The sequence below is a fragment of the Schistocerca nitens genome, chromosome 2 (genome assembly GCF_023898315.1).
Source record: "Schistocerca nitens isolate TAMUIC-IGC-003100 chromosome 2, iqSchNite1.1, whole genome shotgun sequence".
Classification (NCBI taxonomy): domain Eukaryota; kingdom Metazoa; phylum Arthropoda; class Insecta; order Orthoptera; family Acrididae; genus Schistocerca; species Schistocerca nitens.
Genome location: NC_064615.1, coordinates 594,711,753 through 594,733,963, shown reverse-complemented (window position 1 = coordinate 594,733,963; position 22,211 = coordinate 594,711,753). Strand labels below are relative to the sequence as shown.

Genomic DNA, 22,211 nt, shown 5'->3' with positions numbered 1-22,211 from the left:
TATAGTGGGGAAGTGGGTAGTCTCCACGTGACCCATGTTTACATTTATTGATTTTGCTGTTTCCTCTTCATCTACTGCTCTCACGTCAAACGAAAACAAAACAGATTTCTGTAGCCTGGAGCTATCAAGTGAATTAAAATACATTCACATAATTATGGATGGCTAAAATGTGTTGTTAGTTGCAGATTTTATTTTATTTCCACCTTCCTGACAGTCAAGCATTAATTGCCTTGCAGAACAATGAAGTTATTTTTGCTGGTTTGTTAAAGAAATTTTCTTTTATTAATCTTTTCCGCTGAGGCAGACAATATATTTGAAACGAAGTGTTTAATTCCACACACTGTTCGCTGCATTTCAAGTGTGCGTTTTTAACTTCTAGCACGTATGGCATTATGCCATAATAAACAACCAAACATGAGATAACACAGTATTGGTACTCCAAGAAAATTTACATCCCGAAAACCACATTGATAAGCTTAATATCAGGTCGTGGCCTACTTCACTGGGAATCTGGACATACGAATGTGCACTTTAAATGTGCACATTTTAGTATGGGTCATGAAATTCCAATGCTCTTGGAGTATCCTCTGATGTCTTGTTTCTTTTATGACATAATGTAAGATCTTTTAATGTTTTACACGTGCAAACATATGGGCTCCCTATGGCATCGTAGTTGCGCAAGCGCGGTGACGCCTGTCATCTGGCGCTCTCTGGCAACTGCAGAAACGAACCTATTTCTAACAGGTTGCAGGAAAATATTCCGAATGGTGGTTTGAAAAGCGTTACCATCAAAGCAAATTTCCTTTTACGCAAGTTGAACTATGTGCGAGAATGTATGATGAATTTCTTAAAACACAGAGCGTTTGACTCTCATTTAAAAATGAACTGTTTGATGACAAGCCATTTAGATGAATTTCGAGCCCAGAAGATCAGACGTTTGTCGTTATTAAAAATTTTACTGGCACATTTGTGTGATACATCGTAAATTGTAATACGCGCATAAAAGACCAACATTACATGCGAAAGCTTAGCTTCTCTTGCCGCTTATTAATCTTTCAGACCAATATTATATGTGAAAGCTTTACGTTTCGTGTAGCAACACTATGTGTATTAATTTTAAACCGTTAACTTTTTCTGTTTGTGTGTGTGCGCGCTACTTACCAGTGATGTTGCTATTGGCTGACTACATCACGTGTCCTAAGTCTGAATACCCGCTGTCATCGGCTGGTGAGATCACGTGACATGAGCTATGACAGGCTTACAAAAGCACATCGCAATCTCTATTTCAATGCTCGGAAAGTAACATGCGGTTTTTGGTGCAATTCGAATTTATACTTTCGTAAAACATGTTGCTGCACATCAAAGATCTTTCCAAAACATGTTTTTTTCCCCCGTGTTTAGTTTTCTAAAGCGCCGGGAAATTCTACGCCCGTGTATAAAACCATAATCATTCAAAGGACTGATAAGTTATACAGTTCCGAGAGAAAATATACTGTAAGTTAACAGGGAAAAAGTATGTTTTCACCCAGGGGAAAGTGTATTTTTAACCGGGAAATACGGGAGAAACCCGGGAATTTTTTTTCCTTGTCCACGTATACACCCTGTATGTTGCTACATCGACAGGAATCCAGAATTTGAGACTACATTTGTGGGGTCTTTTCGGCATGAATTGAATGGACCTGCAATTGCTTGGCACTTATTGCTTGTCTATGGTTATATTTTCTCTAGGGTAGCAAGAACAAATAATTTCACCAAATTTCAGATACAAGAGTGAATTTATTGGCTGACAGGCATTCAGCTTGGGATAAGTTTTTCTCAAAATAGAGAAATATGAGAAGCTTCAGAAACCTGTTCCTTGGCACAACATCCTTGGTGAAAGTAGTCCCCCCCCCCTCCCCCAAAACACACACACACACACACACACACACACACACACACACATATTCATTTTGCACAAAGTACACCCCAAGCATATAAAAAGCTATCAGTTTGCCAGTTCCTCATGTGCCAGGTTACAATAATTGTTTTTAGTGCTTTTTGAAAATCTGATTTATTTCTTCATGTGATACAGCACTGCTTCATCACAAATAAGAGGGAAAGCAGAGTCATCTATTCGTTGGCTAACATGAAGTAGGGGGACCTCTTCTCTCCTTTAGAACTTTTGCAGTCAACAGAAGAAGAAATGAAATGGGTAAAAGGAGAGCATGGAGCACTTCACATAACAATACAAGGAAAAGGAACTGATAACTTGCTGTGTTAAGGACTATAAACTATAGGAGACCATCCACTTGCTTTGACTAAAAAAATTAACATGTGAGTTAATTTTCAAATATTTATTCAAAATTAAAATCAACACAAAAATATTAACAACTACTTTACAAACATTTATAACAAACTATTAATTCTATTACACAGATTACATGAACAGTTGTGTATTTATTCATAATCTGTATGTCTTTGGCCATTTTCAGACTTCTGTTACTGGTCCAATGTGTCACCTGTCCAGTTTCACCTTATGAGACCTGCAGTAGTCATCATAAAATTATCCATACTTTACCAATAAGCAGCACAGAGTAGGAGGAATGCAATGTATAGCACCATAACACATTTGTATTCTTTAATATTTTACCATTTTTCTTGTGCCTTTTAAGAAATTACGTCATTCAACATGAAATATAATGGGTTTCTCTCCTAATCATCATCAGGTACATTTTCTCCACTGTTTTGGCAGAAATTTGCCATCTGTTTATGCACTGTATAGCTGTAGTCTGCCTAAGCAAACACTGTCCATGATGTCTTTCATGCAACGTCCGATGTCAGTGGAATGCATCAGTTTGTCACAAGTTACAATCAACATGATTTTTAATGAGGAATTTTACATGCCCATTCAATAGGGAGGTTCCAAACTAGTGGAGTGCAACTTTTTTTAATTGATGTGTATTAACAGGGACAGTAAAACATGAAGAATAGCCATTTCTTTAGCTGGACTGCCAGTCAGCATGGACAAGATGGTGCTGCTGATGCTGGATTACTGGTTATTCTTCATTTTTCCTATTGATACTGGAGTACTGGTTATTCTTATTGTTTCAACACATATCGATGAAACTAATCTAGCATTAGATTAGTCTGGGACCATTGTATCAAATATGCCTGCAAAATTTCACTTTGAAGATCATTTTGTTTTTAAAGGGAAACAAACCAATGCATTCTGTCAACACTAAGGGTTGCATTAAAGATGTGATGAGCAGTATTTCTCTAAGGATGACTGACTACACATCGCAAAATCAAAATTGCAAACATCTGCCAAAACACTGAAGAAATTGGGCCTCAGGTCTCCTAGGAGGGACACCATATATTTTACCAGTTAAGTGCCACAAGAGGAACTCAAAACTTAAAATAATTGTCATTCCTATATTATATTAAATGACTAACTGTAATACTGAATTCAAATTCACTACAATAATTCTGATAACATACATACAGTGCATCACACAATTTCACGAGCCTATTTGCACATAAAGTTTACGTAACTATGAGATCCTTTTTCATAATACACAAATGGAGAAACATCAAATGCATGTATTATTCTACAACATATAGCAATTACATATTTTCATCTACACTGGTCACAAACAAAAATAAATGCATCTCATGATATGACAGTGGATTTCTTTATCTACAAATGTTTGTGGCTTAAATGAAATGGCACAAAAAGTTTTTGGTTGTTAGGAATTATATGGTTAAGTACATAATTTTTAAATGCATAACATCATGTTTGACTGTTTAAATAATGAAATATGTGCTTACTGACAAAAAGTTATTGATCTGTAGTGATTTTCAGTACACGCACCCAGAAGCTCCACCTGTGAATGAAAAACCAGTACAAGCACTCTTTTCTAAAAGTTGTAATGGTACGGCAACAAATTAGTTTAATGGACATAATAAACACTGTCTAATAAACAGTCTGTCATTGTTTTTGGGATATAAACTTATCGACACCAGAAAGCAAATAATAAGAAATCTTTGAAAAATCATAACAGCTCATATATTGTTACAATTGTAAAAACACAAAGATTAAAATTATGTAGGACTCAAAATGTTGGAATACTGGGTCTTTCATAATTGATGATCATGCTTAGAAACTTGACTACTTTATTTGCGCCAGCAATATGTCAACCGTTTTTATAATTTAAAGGTGGAGATATTTCTCTGCTGAATGATTCTAAAAATCACAAATGAATACTGAATCAATGGCATGTGTGAAAACTTGTGTTCTCTTCCACACACAAAAAAAGCTGTCTTCCTAATGTCACTGCACACTATTCTATCTCTCATTTCTTAATGCACTGAGGAATGCGTATGCTCATTTTGGGAACAGAACTCGTTATGATCTTTCTTAAAGAACAAAGTGTGGTCTGCAAAAAATCATGTGCAGTTTAAAATTTCAATTACTAAGAACGTGAATGATAGATGATATCAATCACTGACTAAAGAATTGGAAAATTTTCACTGTTGAGATTACAGCTATTAAAGTTTAGTATGAAATACATTTACCCATATGTCATGATGTACTCTCCAATAATGGAAACTGAAGTTTGTGTTCCAAAAGCATATTATTGTCTGGAGGAAGCCCAATACAGGCACGCATTATGTTTTCAATACAAGCACGCTGCTTTGCTAAGGCATTAACAACTGGTGTCCCTGGTGGAACTAAGGGGGCCTGAAAAGTAACACGTGAAACATATATCTGCAATCATTTTAGTAACAAACATTTTAAAAAGCACAAGGAGACAATACAGACATAATGAAAGCAGAAATAAATTAAATATATTTCACACAATTTGAACAATTCTTCAAGAGGAATACACATTTAACAAAAAACTTGTTTACCTGCTCAAATGTATTGTGCTGTACTGATTCTCGAATGGAAGGATATAAGTGACTGATATAAAACAGAGATAAGGTTTACAGCAAAGAATGCTCCGGTCTAAAAGAAATTATTTCATTGTTCAATATCTTTAAACTGTTAAAGTTTCGTGACTTTTTATTTGTGTCTTTTGAAGATTGTGAAATAAAACCTAAGAAACTTCTTGGCAGATGATCCATGGGCCTTCTAGATAATATAATCCTGAACCTTGTTGGCTGGGGGGGGGGAGATCCCAAATAGCTAGGTTATCGGTCCCCTGACTTAATGCAGCAGAAACTAAGGGAGGAGCAACAGCACAGTCCAATCAATGGAAAAGAAAGACGGGCAAAGAAATAGGCAGAAGGAACATCAGTGTGGCAGGAAGAGTAACGAACAGGATGGGAGAGAAGGATGGGTGAAAGCAGGAGCATACCAGAGGCATTACATGTGGTGAGGTGTCGGCACTGCCGCTGACCCACCCCCATCCCCACACACCAGATCATGACCATGACCCAACAAAGACAACACCTGGGTACACATACAAGAAAAGGGAAAACAAAATAGCACACAATACCAGACAAAATGTAGGGAAAATGCCCGGCATTGAGGTAAGGCTGAACATCTCGCAAACAAATGCCAATTCTAATCAAGGGACGGCAACTCCAAACAGAAATTCAGGTACTTAAATCTGGAAATCTGGTAGGACAAACCACGTTCGTGAAGAAAACTGAAGATAAGGAAAATCATGCAAGGCTTGTCTGCTGATGCCTGTAACAAGGAAAGTGAAAGGGTGTATTTAGTGTGAAGGGCCAACACATGGGGGCAGTCCAGCAAAATATATGGATCACCATGAGGGTGGCCCTCCATTATAGAGGGGGAAAGAAAACTGTGGGTCAATCTAGTATGGTCGATACAAAGACAGCAGAGGATGGTAGATTCCTGGTAGGAGTGGCAGAAGCAAGGATGCCACCTGGTGGGTGCCCCTTAGTAGCACAAAGTTTATTAGGCAGATGAGTAGGCCGCCAAAATGATCAGCAAACTCATTGCCCATGTAGTAGAGTATCCAAAGGAAATTAACCAAACAAGCACCATGCCCCAGGTTGCCGAAAAAGTCACAGATGGCAGAGAGCAATAGAGGGAAGGGGGGGAAACAGGTTATAGTCTAAAGGCCACTCATCAAGTCCTTACATAACAGAAATTCGTTGAAGTAGGGCCGTTTAACAAAGCACAGGGCCCAGTAAATCAGCTCCACAGAGGTGGTGTTCCGTGACAGCAGAAGACATGAAGGCATATCACACAAAATCCGCAGATTTGGAGACACTGATGCAAAAAACAATAGCATCCCAAAACTTCCGTAAAAGCGGGCAAAACAAACAATGCAACACCATCAGAGCAATGGCGGGTGTTCAGAAGAGAACAGGACAAAGATGGAAGACGAAAATCGAAATGGAGAGAAGCAAGGCAGAGCCCAAAAAGTAAACCCACCTGAAGGCTGGCAGTGGATGGGCAATGTCTTGAAACCGCAAAAAGACTAGAATAGAAGGGGTGAGTAGGGAAACAGTGGATATTGATGGTATAGGTAACCAGGGGCTGGGACATACAAACTGAAAAAAGAGGCTTCCAGGGTCAACCTGAAGACTATCGAGAGGGTTAGTGCAAAAGGCACCTGTGGTCAAATTGATACCAAGATGGTGGACCAAGTCCGAGAGAAGCAGTGTGGAAGGGTCAGCAAAGCCACAAACTTAAGAACCATAGTCCAGATGGAGGAGAAGAGTTTAATGATCTGTGCCCCAAGACGTGTGGGCAAGGAACCAAAGGTCACTGAGATAATGGAAACAGCCAATCTTCGGAAGGTGGATATATAAGCTTGCTGTTAAAAGTAAGACCCAAAGAACAGAACTTGGGGAGCACTTAGGCATGGGGCATCGAGGTAGAGCTCTGGACTGGGATGGACCATAGTACACCAACATAAATACACAACTCGTAATTTAAGGGGAGAGAACTGAAAACAGTGTGTGAGGGGGCCCCCCCCATCACCAGCAGATGCCAAAGAAGCAGGATACTTCTCCAGTGAGGTGGAGTGAGCAGCCCCCGGAGGGGAGGGCATGGGAACTGCAGGGGAGGGGGAGAGGAGAGGGGATAAGAAGGAGAGGGAAAAGAACATAACAGGAGCAAAGCTAGATGTCTTAGACACAGGGTGCACATGATCATATCTCTGATGGGCCTCAGTGTTGGGTAAACGATCAAGGGACTTGTACTCCTGTACCTTCTTTTCCTTCTTATCAACTGGAGAATGCAGCAAGTGTGGAGTGATCCAGAATGAAATTTTCACTCTGTAGCAGAGTGTGCGCCGATCTGAAACTTTCTGGCAGATTAAAACTGCGTACTTGACTGAGACTCATACTCAGGACCTTTGCCTTTCGCAGCCAAGTGCCCTGCAGACATAAGAGCTTCTGTGGAATTTGGAAGGTCGGGATGACGTACTGGTGGATCTAAAGCTGTGAGGATGGATAGTGAGTCATGCTTGAAGGTAGCTCAGTCAATATAGTACTTACTCGCAAATGGAAAATGTCCTGAGTTTGGTCTCAGTCAGGCACACAGTTTTAATCTGCCAGGAAGTTTTCTGGAGAGTGATGGTCATAACAATTAACGCACAAGGGTGGCAGAACACAGGTGCTCCCCTCATGGAGTTGGTGTCCACATTCACTGCATACAGGAGTCCGCTGTACAGTGGAAAGACATCACCCCAAAACAAAGACACCGAAAACACCTCACAGGTTATGGGACGTACGGGCTTCATGTCACACCGATAAACCATGACCTTGACCTTCTCCAAGATGGTAAACCCCTCCCTTCAAATTCCAGTATCAATGTGGTTGTCCTTATGGCCTTTTTGAACACATCAAACAAAACAAATGCCCCGCTGTTCCTCGTCAGCTTGCAGGATGAGGTCCCTATGGAAAATGACACTGAACCATATTCAAAGACTGATGAGGTGTAATACACATCGTGATGTTGTCAACATGGTCACATGCATCACGGGCTGCAGAAGTAGTTCTGATCAACAGGGAACCCAATTCCATCTTACTCAGAGTGTCCAATTTGCCACACTTTTCTTCAAAAGTTCCACAAAAAATAACAGTTTAGCACTCATTAAAGTGTCCTAGTCAGTCATGGTGCAGATCAGGTAACAGAAAGGGGGTTTCACCATAAAGGCAGCGAGACTGGCCCTTCCCTCAGTGGGTAGGCAGGGAAGAGAAGGCCACAATGTCATAATAAGCAGCATTAAAGGATCGATTCCAAACTAGAGAGAGGGCTGCAGGAGAATGGCCACGGTTTTGGAGCTTACTATGTTTCACATGAAAAGCATCCGCTCTGATACCATACACTCCGATAATGGGCTCTTCCCTTGGGTACCACCCAGCCACAGCAGGTACAATCTGGCACAGCAGCCATTGCTGGGAGTTGTTGATGCTCCAGAATGATAAGCAACTACTCAGACATACATGGTGAGGTAGCATCTCAGGTATCAGAAGTGTGATCCCTGTGTTGTCAGGGGGCTCAACCAAAAGGGCACATAATGATAACGATCCACCACCACCCCCCCTCCCCCCGCCACCCACTGACTGGCTACCATACTGGCTATGCAGTATTGAAACAAAAACAGGTCAAGGAAAAGATGGAAGAAGTGGTAAGGCCACATGCCGAGGATGCTAAGTAACTTGGTTTTCCCCTGTTGAGTCACACTATGGAGACTTAACTTTAGATGGAGAGGTCAAACCCCAAAAAGGGGGAGGGGGTAAAAAAACAATGGAAATAAAAATTAAAAATAAAACAAAATTCAAAAAGGACCAAGAGGAACAGAACCATAAGGGATCACAGTAACCAGGTTGATAGCCCGGGCGATTTATGCATGGACATCGAGAGAGGGCAAGAAGGGGGTAGAGGGAAAGGAGGGGGCATAGGGAAAGGGATGGACAGAGGAAAAGGAGGGATGGACAGAGGAAAAGGAGGGATGGACAGAGGGGAGGAAGAAAGGGCCACAATAGGTTGTGTCCTACCCACAAAGTCGTGAAAGAGCTGTGAGCCTCCTTGGGAGGAAGGAGGGAGGGGGGAGGGAGTGCATTCATAGTCAATGCTGTAACATTTCAATGTATGTACAACAATTATACTTCAATATGGCACACAAATATTTTTCCTTCTTTATCTTGTGTGGAATTAACTGGAATTGTGACTTCACAATACTGGTTTTCTCATAGAAGATGCTCCACTCACTGTGATGCATTACCCGCCAATCAGTGATTGCAAGCTGAATTGACAGGGCTCTCCATGCATGTTATTGGAGAGAGAAGAGATTTGTCATATCCTTGTGTCCTGCTACAACGTAATATCCAGCCTTTTTTCCCCCCTTTTTCCTTCTACTGCTGCTCTAGAATATCATTTCACATATCCCCTGCAGTCCCTTCCAACATAAAAGAAAACCTAAGAAGGAGTCTCTCACTTCCACAATGTGGTCTTCTATATGGACATATCTACTAATCTGGCACATCCGATCAGTTCTGCTATCACTTAGAGTGCTGTCAAAAATTATTCCATAATACTTTGTCTTTTTTATACAAGTAATTTTTTCCTTAGTAGTTCAACAAATATAAAAATAAATTCATTTTGTTTCTCTTTCACCCATCTTCAAATTTTAAATATTGCTCTTTCATTACTGGATATCTTCCACCATCAACTGAACCATCTCTAAGAAATTTCCCATGTTTTCTGATGAAATATCTTCACAATAATTGTGGAAAGCACAGTTTTGCTGGACTAAAAATAGTTTAATTTCAGAAAGGCAATTTAAAATGTTTATTTCTTGGTCTTATCATTATCTGCCCATGTAATTTTAAAATATATTTATAGTACAACCGTGAAGATGGCGTAGGCCTGAAGAATAATTGAATCTACCAGACATCTAGTTATCATTCTATAGTTGTTAAGTTCCATGCAACGTTTTATAAAAAAAAATTTTTAAATATTATGAGCACACCCAATGATAATTGCCATGGCCCAAAAATAGGTATTGTTTATATTTTGCTCATGTATGGGGCCTCAAACTGCAAACTGCCTCTTGTTTTCTGAACATCTTCAGATTTGATTAAAAATGGTCTGGTTGCCATTAATTTAGATACTCTGCAATTTCTTTGTTGTCACCCTTTCTTAGCAAAAATATTTTCCTTTCTTAATATTTCTTGTAACATTCGTTGTCACTTACGCTAAAACAGCCTTATGGACACTGAACCCTTCTGCTATATTGACATTAGAAAAGTTTTGATCTGTTAGTTACTATGTGACAATGTCCTCATGAACCAGTACTCTATCTGCTCGAAGTAATTTTCAGACAAGAAGTTTAGAACACTACCACACAAAACCCCGTCTCTCGTGTTAGTTATTATTGCATGACTACCTCATTCTACACCTGGTAATTGATGTCTTTTTTATATACAAGCACCACAATGACAATTATCATAAAAACATTGAAATCAAAAACTATTTTGACATCTTGCATAATTCATGAAAGGTGATTGTTTACATGGACAACCTTTTCGTAAAAGATCTGTTGGAAACCATACTCTGTTAATATTCATGAAAATTTCTCTTTCATCAGAAAGCCTGGAAGTGTACCAGGCAGACCAGATCATCTCATTAAAAATTGGAAATGAAAGCTGCTGATGCACTACTGACTGTATTTTCATACAGTCTTCATGGAAATTTATTTTCTATCATACTTTTTGACCTGTCTATAAAATTAGAAGTTACAAGGTTCTACAAGAGTAGTACCTTTTGGAGGAATCAATTTAGTTGTACATGCTGGTGATTTCTTGTCATCCTGAAAGATTTCGTCATATAATTCAAGCTTTGCTTGTTCACCCAAAGGGTCAATAATTCACACAAACTGTTCTTTTCCCCCCGTAAGAATTCAAACAATAGTTCAAAAAGTCAATATACAGTCCTGTTCTTAGCCTCCCAGATTTTGAAGAAGTTGTGACATTTTGATACTTTTGAACACATTCATTTAATGTTTTTTAACTCAGGGGCCAAAGTTACCAATTGCTTCTTGTAAACAAATACTTGATGTAGGACTTTTCCTGAGAGATGAGAGCATACTGAATGGTACACATACGTGTCACTTTATTCATGTTGTGCCTTTTGACAAAAATAACTTTGTTTTCTTTGTCCAATACGGTCCTGTTGTACACCAACTGATACTAAAGCTCTGAAAAGTGAAAACAACCGAAATTGAATTATTTTGTGAGAGAGTTGTAAAAATAAGAGAGCAAAATGAATCTCTAAATACTTTGCAATAATTTACCTGTCTGATCAGTGTTTATAACAAAATCCTTGGTATCAACCTGAACAACTAGGTTTGAAAAGTGGCTGCATAAGTCAAGGTTTCTTCAATCGTCTTTTGTCATTTTTCATTAATGACTTCCATGCTTATTTTTGACTTTATGAACTCAGGTGTCAGCAGGTTTAAGTTCAAAATCTGTGAATTATTGTGCTGGTGCTACGGCCTACTGTTGTAATCCCGAGTAGTCACTTGTTGATCATTGTCTCGAGCTTCAACAAAATTATCATATGTCCAGGAATTTATTATTGTATGCTTATCAAATTGACTGCCTTCTTTCTTTATTTCTCCTTCCCACTGGGATATGTTTCCACATGGGATGAGCCCTTGCAATATTAACAACTTTAATTCCGCAATCAAAAGAAAGATAGTCTACTTATCTTCTTTTTTCTTCTTCTAGCTCACATTCAACTGATGAAATATGATCTGCGACTTTTTCAAAATATTCCTCATCACAGTTTTCATTTTCATGAGCAAGTTCATCATCAGGCACAAGTATTTTTTCAGCCCGCATGTCCATCGTACTTCTTGGGCCAGAGATGCTGGAGTTGGTGGCCATGTGTGTATCTGGTGTGCTTGCTTGTGAGTATGAATGGTTTGTATCTCTTTTATTGATGAAGGCTGTGGTTGAAAGCTGTATGTAGTGTTTTTTAATTGAGCCAGTTTGCAACTTAAAGCACCTACTATACAGTAAGCAGCAATTTGTCTTTTCATACACTGTTGATTAACATGTTACTTATATATTCACCTCCCTTCCTATCTCCTTCCTTTCACAGTTGTTTTTAGTGCATTATTTTTCCCACTTTTTATGTACCCTTCACATTCTAATCTATCTCTGGTTCTCACTATGAGTTGCTTATCATATCTGAACTGAAGCTGGTACACTGCTTTTTATTGTATTATCTTTGGCCCTCTTTTTTCTTTTTCTCCTTTCCCTGGCATAAGACAGGGTGACAATTATAGAATTATATGAAAGAAAATGTAAATTAGTTACAAACTACAGTGTGCACACAATTTATTCAATGTGTAAATGCCACTCCAGATATTCGAATTTAGGTTATGACAGGTTCAATATCCTGCCATCATTGGCGATGATGTGGCGCAGACGAATAGCGAAATTCTGCAGGGAGACCTGCTGAAGTGTCGGAACATCGAAGCTGTCAATGACCTCTTGACTGGCTGTTTTCAGTTCAGCAATGGTTTTGGGGTTATTTCTGTACATGTTGTCTTTAATATACCCCACCAAAAGGAGTCAGATGTGTTCTGATCCAGAGAATATGGCAGCCGATCGAGGCCCATGCCAGTGGCCTTTGGGTACCCCAGAGCCGGAATGCGGTCACCAAAGTGCTCCTCAGGACATCAAACACTCTCCTGCTTCAATGGGGTCGAACTACATCTTGCATCAACCACATCTTCTAGAAATCAGGGGCACTTTGGACACTGGGGATGAAATAACCTTCCAAAACCTTCAAGTACCATTTGGTAGTCACTGTGCCATCACGGAATATCACTCTGACTATTCTATGACTGGACATTGCACACCACAGTCACCTGTTAACGGTGAAGAGACTTGTTGATTCGGATATGTGGGTTCTCTGTCCCCCAAATGCGCCAATTTTACTTATTGATGAACTCATCCCTATGAAAGTGAGCTTCACTGCTAAACCAAACCACATGCATGTGCATATTTTTCCCATCGTGCCCCACAGCCAACCGTGCAGTTTGAAAGTCCTAACACAAACCATTCATAAGTTATAACGATTTTATTTCATACAGATAGATAATTGTTACCCAGCAGGTCAGACGCTTTTAACCTGGGGTCTGAGCAACATGGCACCTCTCCCATCCCATTTACGCCTCTTCCACTCAATTCTCCTTTGCTCCCTAAACAAGCAACCTATAGTTTGGAAAGTTGGGAGTACTATTTTGTTATTCTTTCAGTAGTGAAGAGAATTGCACCTGCTGTAGATAAGTAATGGTCAGTACTTTAATAATTCCCTGACTAGCAGTTTTCTTTTTATACAAGTAGTTCTAGTTACTGTTAACAATTACATTAATTCCTCCCCAACCTGTACCTTTGACTGAAGCACGTAAAAATTTCTGCATGTTCTTATAGACTAATCTGAACAATAAGAACATGAATTTTTGCATTCAGAATAGTTCAACCAAATTTCAAAATTAGGTTAAAAATTGTTATCTGCAGACAATTTTATTAAAAGTTCCTATCTGTCTTTCAAACAGCTGGGAACAGACACTTGTGATGTATATGATTATTATGCAGCAAAATTCAAAGGTAATTTGATTTAGTTAGAAAGAGAGATGAAAAGTGCAAATGACTTATCTTTCTGAGTCTCATATGCTTTAGCATTTAGAAAGCAAGGTCACAAACAGTAAAATTAGATTCAGTATGAGACATTTTAATTGCTGGTCTACCTTCCCTACTTTTGACGAACAGCCTAAGTTTCTAGGCCAAGGGGTCAATGGATTACTTTTAGCAGTGCTGAAATGGACGAACTGTACCATTCCATGTTCTGATGTGTGGAAAACAACTATATGGTCTGCTAATTTCTATGCTCAGAGTACGGCTTCCTGATTCTATACAAATATCCTCAAATCGAACAGTTTAACTTTACTTAATTGGAGCATCCACACATATGGAGTTAGGCATGCAGCATGAAATGACAAAGAAAACTAAAGCACTCACGAATCTACACTGAGATTACCAATAGTTGGTTCATTATTGCACCAAAAATACACTGAAAATCTTGGAAGTTCTGTAGTACCCTATTGTTCAAATTGTAGATAATATGTTACAATCACAACAGGTTATATTCCGAAAGAGGATCACAAGTAAGCAAACTGTCTTGCTTTCAAAATGCAAAGTTATCATTTTACATGAATATATTAGTATAACATACTTAACAGTAGCTTTCTTAAAGTGATCTTTATGGATTATGTTGACAACGCATAAAATTTCAGACGAAGATTGAGTTTGTATGCATTGGTGTCATGTTACAGAGTATTTCTGACGCAGTTCTTTTCCCACAGCTATGGTTCTTACTGTAATTAACATAGTGATTGGACAAATGTGTCTAAAACATCTCCTGTGCTAATATCCAAGATTAGCAGGATTCGCACAGAGTAAAATTTACTCGCATGAGAAGTTTCCATGCTTTTTATCATTATTGGAACAATTACTAAAATGATAAACTATCAGATATTCAATCAAATTATTTGAAATAGCCTTACAATACTTTCCTGAAAGGCATGAGAAATCATACACAACCCTTAAAAAAAAAAAAAAAAAAAAAAAAAAAAAAAAAAAAAAAGGGGGGGGGGGGCACTGTCAAAGCATTTGCTAGGTGGTACCTTATCAGTACTTCATAATCTCTAACTTAGACATCAAATAATTGCTGTAAATGTTCAGCATAACTCAAAACTTGCAAATAAATTCATATGGCTTTCTCACCAACTCTACTTTTGTGAGACAAGTGTACTTTTTTCTGGGGTACAGATTTTTTTGCATTTGTTAAGAGACTTAGGTACCCACTTGCAAGTCCTGTGCTCTTAACCTTTCTATAACATTCTCAAATTTCCTTTGATGTTCTCCCAACATTTTTGAAGGAATATTCTGACCAGTGACTGCCACTTCAGTTCTCAATCTCTTTTTGATACCCATATCTTTGAACACAAACCCCGCACTTCCAAGCCAAAACCTTCTTCAAGGATGATGGATAAAAGGTTACCACACCACACAGCTCCAATGGGGCTCCAGGGGTTGGTTGCTGATTTATACCATGCACAAGATCAAACCACACTTATATTTATATAATATATAGTGATTTGTTGGTTATGAATGTTAAAGGAACTGTTATTGCTGCACTCTCAATATTCTTTATATTACAATATAGCAAGACATTGAAACATTGCACTCTGAATGTTTAGTGGTTTATAATTCCTAAATTCACTGTTTTGGTCAATACTGGAACCATTACATCACTGTTAATGACAGCTCCTGATGGTGCACATGTCTACTAAACATTAACGTCCCTAAATTTCCCTTGTTCCAACCAAAAAGCACATTCAGCACATGTGACTGAATACCCATATAACCTCACACACTTCTACTCTCATAGACAGATATCCTATGGCTCTTAAGTGCCCAGTGACTAAACCACGTATTGCACTGTGAAACTGTGCATGATAATGCTCAGGCCTAAACTAGTATATGAAGCATGCTAGAACAGAAGACATTACTAGCTATAAGTCTTCCAACCTTCAAATAGTACACATTGTCTAATACATTCCATAACATAGTTTTTATCACTAATATGATTCATGGAACAAGTATTTATCAATGGTGTCAAAGATTTACGCAGTGTCTTAAACATCCATGGGTGACATTACCAATAATTGTTGCAGCTACATCCTGTATATTCAATTCATAAGATTTGACAGTTGTTCATCAAAAATAAGAATTTGCATATCTGTACATAGTACATGCTACTGAACATTAAATAAATGTAAAATACTTATTTTATATATTAGTTATGATGTCAACCAATAGTGTCTAAAAGAAATGTAATGGACGATGAATGTCTGAAAAGAATGAGAACTATGTTCAGGTTAGACACACACACATACACACACACACACACACACACACACACACACACCCTTACCTTGCATAAGTAGCTTAGTACTGAGAGGACAGGGTGGAAATTTGAGTATTCAGAGTTAAGCTCATCAGGAGATCTGAATTCAATTCGGCTGCACAATTCAGTGAGAAGTACTAGATCCAGTATGATCGGACTTGCAAGTAAAGAATCCTCACATGTATTGTGAATTACTATAGTATTATGTCCTCCCATCATTATCTCTGAGATATATTCATCCATCGCTCTTTTACTGTCACCTGGAACAAGTCAATGGATATAATGGTCATCATTACCATAAAGCACCGGCACAGTTTTTATACTTACACAACAGACAACTGTAAACTCACTTTTTGAAAAGAATAATTGGTCATAACTTTTGATAACACAAAATATCAGTTTTTCATGACAATATTTTTGTTCAGTTAGGAAATACAATACATGAGATCTTGTTTGGCATCTATAGTTTTAAAGATAGAACAACATGATAACTGTCACTACAACAATTTTAGTAAATTACTACATTGAAGTGCGTGTGCGCACTGCTTCCTCGTCCGATAAGTTGAACAGAAAAGTGATGTATTCTAACCACTTTATTCAATTCCACAAACTTTATAATAACCACGTAGAATAGCAAAGGAAAAAAGAGATGAGGTTAGGGCATATACACAGAAACAAAAATTGTATTTCTTGCAATGTTGAGTGACTGCAAGAACAAACTTGAGTCAGTTTCCTTCTTCGTTTTATTCTTCCTCAGCATTTGTCCTATAATGTAGTGAGGTCTACCCCTTATAGCTCTCTGTCTCCATTTGGTGTCATTTTGTGCTGGGTCAGGATGGAGACTCACTATCTTGAGGTCTATATGATGGGGTATCCAGCCGATGCTGTGTCAGTCTCATAACAGGTTGTTTATAATCAACTTTCAACCAAAGCCCACACTTTGCTAATGATATGCTATAGGTATGAGTCCAAACCACAATAGACTGCTTTTCCTTGTCCTCTCAATAAGTGCCACCTCTTTACTGCCTGCAAATTTCATCAGTGGCCATATGATCTTGAAGTGTCAAACCAGATGCCCTTTGAAGTACTTTGGTTTCAGCAAATCACTTCTCTGTTTCCTTTGTCAGAGGCCACCATCCTGCACCATACAAGGCAACTGGATGGCTTACAGAGTGGTATATTTTGGACTTTAGGTGGTCCACGATCATACACCTGTAACTGCCTGCCAGTGATTTTTGAGCCAAGGTTTTTGAAGCGATGTTTTTCTGGCAGATCTGTTCTGTCATCATGCTGGCATTCATATTATTTGCACCTGTTGACAAAATATTCAGTCTTCTTTGCCTTCAGACTTAGTCCAGATGGTTCAAGGTGGTTCTTCAATGCTTTGACCTTTCACTGAAGATTGTTCTTGTCTTTATTAGCCAGAAGAACTTTACAATATAGCAACATCCAAGGTGCAAATTTCTGAATGTCTCTGGTGAAAGTGTGCATATTTATGATGCAGAGAAGGGGAGAAAGAACAGATTCCTTTATTTACACTTGCAGTTAAAATACTCAACAGAATTAAGTGATAATGCTCTTACACAAGTCACACTGATCAAACATTTTACAATAAATTTAAAACTTCATAAAAGAATTGGGAAAGCATGAAATTTATGGCTAATAATACTGCAAACAAACAATGGAAACTTTAGGTAGGAATATCAACAATGTGGGAAAAGATAGATTGACACATTAAGTTGCAGATAGGCACAATTAAAAGACACTTACTCAAAGATTTTGGCCACATCCTTCATCAGAAAAATAGAAACACACATCATTCATTTGCACAAACAAGCACACTTCACACACACTTGACTGCCAACACCGGCAGCTCAGGCCGGAAGCCGAACCTAGATACTCAGGTTGGCAGTTGTGTGCATGAGGTGTGCTTGCGTGTGTGTATGAATGGTGTGTATTTCTCTTTAGATGATGAAGGCCATGGCCAAAAACTCTGTAAGTGTCTTAATTGCACCTATCTGCAACTTAACATGTCATGTTTATGGTAAGTAGCAATTATTTCCTACATTGTTAATAGTGCAAACAAATTTATTTTAAGCAGAATATTTAGATCATCACACATACATATTTTGTTTTCTGGAACTACACTGTATCACATCTGAATGTTACATACAAGATGTGCACATGTTGCTTAAAATGCAGACACTAAGAGCGTGCAAGCCTAGGGACCGATGACCTCAGCAGTTTGGTCCCATAGAACTTACCACATAGTTCCAATTTTTCATCCAACCATTAGTGTCTGCATTTTAAGCAACATGTGCACATCTTGTATGTAACATTCAGATATGATACAGTGTAGTTCCAGAAAACAAAATAAGTATGTGTGATGATGTAAATATTCTGCTTAAAATAAGTTTGTTTGCACTATTAACAATGTAGGAAATAATTGTGCCCCCCCCCCCCCCCACACACACACGCACACACTCGCCCGCCCATGCCCGAAGGACGACTCGAACCTCTAGCGTTGGGGAGTCGCACGAACCGTGGCAAGGCGCCTTAGACCGCACAGCTACCCCACACAGCCATTGGATGAAACAAGTAAATATGGTGTCAAGTAATCATTCCTCCCTTTAATGACAACGTCTTTCAAATGAGCTGCTGAAGGAAAACGCAGCTCCCTCTGTGTTACACAGAAAATCTTAGATATGCCAAAGCTCACAACTAGAAAACTATATACTTAGAAGTTACAAATGCTCCAACATTCTGAATAATATAGAAATAATTCTATTCTAATATAGAAATCCCACTGTTCAAAATAATTACTGTATACGTATTGACTGAAGAGGAGTATGGACGCTATGTTCCCATTCAAAGGGAACAGTGCAGACAACAGCTACATCACCAAGGTACAGAGATGAGCTGACTAGACATGTTACAAACTCAAGAAGACTGTCAGAATCCTCACAGTTGAATACACACAAAATTTTCTACATTCACAGTAATGACTCAGAAAATGCCACCTGTTGTAAATCACCCACTGCTCTCCAAGTTCACGGCCCTCAAAATCACATGAACAAACGCGCGCACGTGCCCCCCCCCCCCCCCCACACACACACACTCTACATGTAATACTCACCTACATATGGCACATATTTTATTACAACACAGTGATCCGGTTTTTCTTCTGGTTTGTATAATATTCTGTTTGACTCCACCATGTCATCTACAACACTGCTTTTGGAAATCTGAAATATGAAATGAAGATCATATAGAGTAAGAAACTGTTAGACACTAAAGATGTCTAAACTTTTTCTATGAACTCAAACTCTTACACAATTTAAACTACAATGCACATACAGAATGGAAAATCCAGGATGGACTGTAACAATACTATAAAAAATATAATTGCCATTCACCATATAGCGGAGATGCTGAGTCACAAAAAGAGCTTTTAACACCCAAGGATCACACACACACACACACACACACACACACACACACACACACACACAAGCAAACAAACAAACAAATGCAACTCACACACATGACAACACTTCAGAAGTACTCTTTCTGCACTCGTTTTTAATATCCCATTTACATATAAATGTTCTCTCATTATAATACATGTGAAACATTTTAACTTTTAAACACAAGAACAATATATTATATTACATATGCATGTAAATCAACTGTATTGACTGAAGAAATATCACATATAATATGTCTACATTAAATTATAATAAAAACTATCATTCCAGAAAAATTGGTTTTCCTCATTTTATAGTCTCTACTGTAAACACTACCAATATGATTTGTAGACTGTGCAACTAATATGCACAAAGATAGCTAAACAAATATTTGGTAGGTTGGAATGCATACCTCCTTGGACCGAAACTGTTGGGGTGCCGACAGATTACAACCATCATTATTTCCAAGATGGTTGTAACTCACTATAGAAACAGGCTTAATCCCAGCAGTCACCAAAAAATCCACTAACACTGATTTCAGTTTTGTCTGGCCAGATTTGAAGTCATCTCCACCAATCAACACATTGTGTTGCTCAGCTAGCTGAATGCAGCCAGGAACAAATGTGTTTTGTGGAGATCCATTTAAGTATGGACTCTGCCAAGCAAAATAATTTCCATTAAAATTATTTATGAATTACACTATTTAAAGCTACACCTAAAAATATGCTAACACAACATACAACACAAACTCAACCTGAGGGAGTGATTGAATTAGTATCTTTGATAATGATACTTTTAAGTGCCATACTTTCCATATTTGTCATTTCACTTGAGTCTCATGTAAATAAATAGTGGACGTCAATTGAACAAGTAGTTTGAAAGCCGAAGTGCCTACCAGGTGTGGTCCCACTGAAAATGATATGCCATGGCTTCCCCACGGTTGTGTCAATTAACTGACCCAAGCAGTTATGGGGAGGAACTATGGTTCTAACAGGCTTCCAAAGCACTGTGCAACTTTGTATTTTCACACATATAAATTGTAGCCACAAGTGAAAGCAGCAATCAGTGGTTAAAAAAAATCCTTAGAGCAAGCATGAACTGAACATCAAATCTTTGGATTAACAGTCATACAAATTCACACAGGCACTGAGCTAATCATTTTAATGAATTATATTGACTATGTAACTGTTGCTAAATTTCATCTTTATGTACACAGTGAGCAAGCTGTTCAAGTTTTAATATCTCTAGTAACAAACATATTAGCTATTCATTACAAATTTTGGATAGACAATATCTGAAACTATTACAAATATTGTACAATTGACAGAAGCACCGATTGCAAGAATGAGAGAAGAGCTAGAAATAAATGACATCAAAGAATCAGATGTAACAAAGAAACTTGAGAATAAAGTACTAAATTTAAAAGGAAAAGACAACATGGATTGAAGAGACAGGGTACTGGAAGAATAGGCGACAATGAAGAAGAAGAAGAAGAAGAAGAACAGAAGTAATTAAACAGTCTAAGTTGGTTAATATTAAGCTCAGAAATACAAAATCAATAAACCTGTAGCTCTTGCTGTGACAATCCCAAGCATAGAGGACAACCTTACAGAAAAGCCACAAAAGAACTTAAAATATGAAGGAATCTTAGTGGCACCACAGGGAATAACAGACCAAGTTTTAACTAGATGAGCAAGCATTCAAGGCAATTGAGTAAAAATGTTTCCAGAAGAAGGAAGCTAACTAAAGAGAAGCCTGAAGGGATAATTTTGAGGAAACACAAATGATTATTCCAAAAATTACACATACTGTGCCAGATTACAATGTCTTCTTTTTTGTAATGCCTTGCATTTTTTTTTCTCACCCAGTATCTCAAAACTTTGTTGGTTTAGAACCATTTCTAAGAAATTATAATGGAGACATAATTTTCAAAAGATATACCAAATTTGAACAACAATATGGAAACTATGCAAGAAAAGCATGCTTGAACATAAACGCAGGTGCTAGCCAAGCTTGCAGGTTATGTTATGCTGTTGTATTCGACCACCAATAGCACCTGTGCAATGTCTTCAATACATTGAAAGTTTCAGTCGTGGTCACAATAGTGTTCTATGTAGTTGTGACTGCATTATGTCAGAGCTCAGTGCAGTCGAAAGTGGGCAAATTTTTGGTGCTTGTATGGTGAGCTTTTTTTTCCGCAGTTGGAGTGTTGGGTGTTCCAAGAAGCACTGAACAAAAGATCTATACCACATACAGGGAAAGTGGGAAATTATCATCTGTTAAGTCATAACGCAGACAAATCATTGAAGAGGATTGTGATGAAAAATAAGGAGACTAAGGAGACAACAGCTACAAAATTCACTGTAAAACTGAGTATCGCACTCACGAATTCTGTAAGCACCAAAACAACATAAAGGGAGCTCCATACGCAGGAAATTGCAGGATGAGCTGCAAAAAAAAAACCCCACCTTGTCATCAGTTATACAAATGCCAATAATAGGAAAGCATTCTTTCTTGGCCACCACAGTCACAAGGTCAGAATATTACTGACTCTTTGTGGTCTACTTTGGAGAGAAGGGTATGCGACTACTATCCACCTTCATCATCATTACAGGTATATGAACTTGTCACAATTTTGCAGGAAGACAAAGACTCCCTTGAAAACCATACAGGACGTGTATTTACCACTCCGAGATGACTGGAAGGTGTCTTGAATGCCAACGGGATTCCTACTCTGTATTAGGCATAGTAATGTGTTGTGTTCTTGGTATTTCTGTATTTTGCCCACC

The 22,211-nt window shown here is 38.3% G+C and overlaps 1 protein-coding gene across 2 annotated transcripts in view; it reads right to left on the bottom strand.

Moving 5' to 3' along the window:
* Positions 1-2,318: 2,318 nt before the first annotated feature.
* Positions 2,319-22,211, bottom strand: part of LOC126236664 (inositol-3-phosphate synthase 1-A) — a 77,348-nt gene continuing 57,455 nt past the window's right edge. For both annotated transcript variants that reach the window (XM_049946143.1, XM_049946144.1), the window contains exons 6-10: positions 19,835-20,077; positions 19,092-19,200; positions 15,983-16,215; positions 4,555-4,720; positions 2,319-3,863 (exon numbers count right to left, since the gene is read on the bottom strand). In XM_049946143.1, the coding sequence (XP_049802100.1) occupies positions 4,562-4,720; positions 15,983-16,215; positions 19,092-19,200; positions 19,835-20,077 (744 nt within the window). In that variant the 3' untranslated portion in view covers positions 2,319-3,863; positions 4,555-4,561. The remainder of the gene's footprint in view (positions 3,864-4,554; positions 4,721-15,982; positions 16,216-19,091; positions 19,201-19,834; positions 20,078-22,211) is intronic.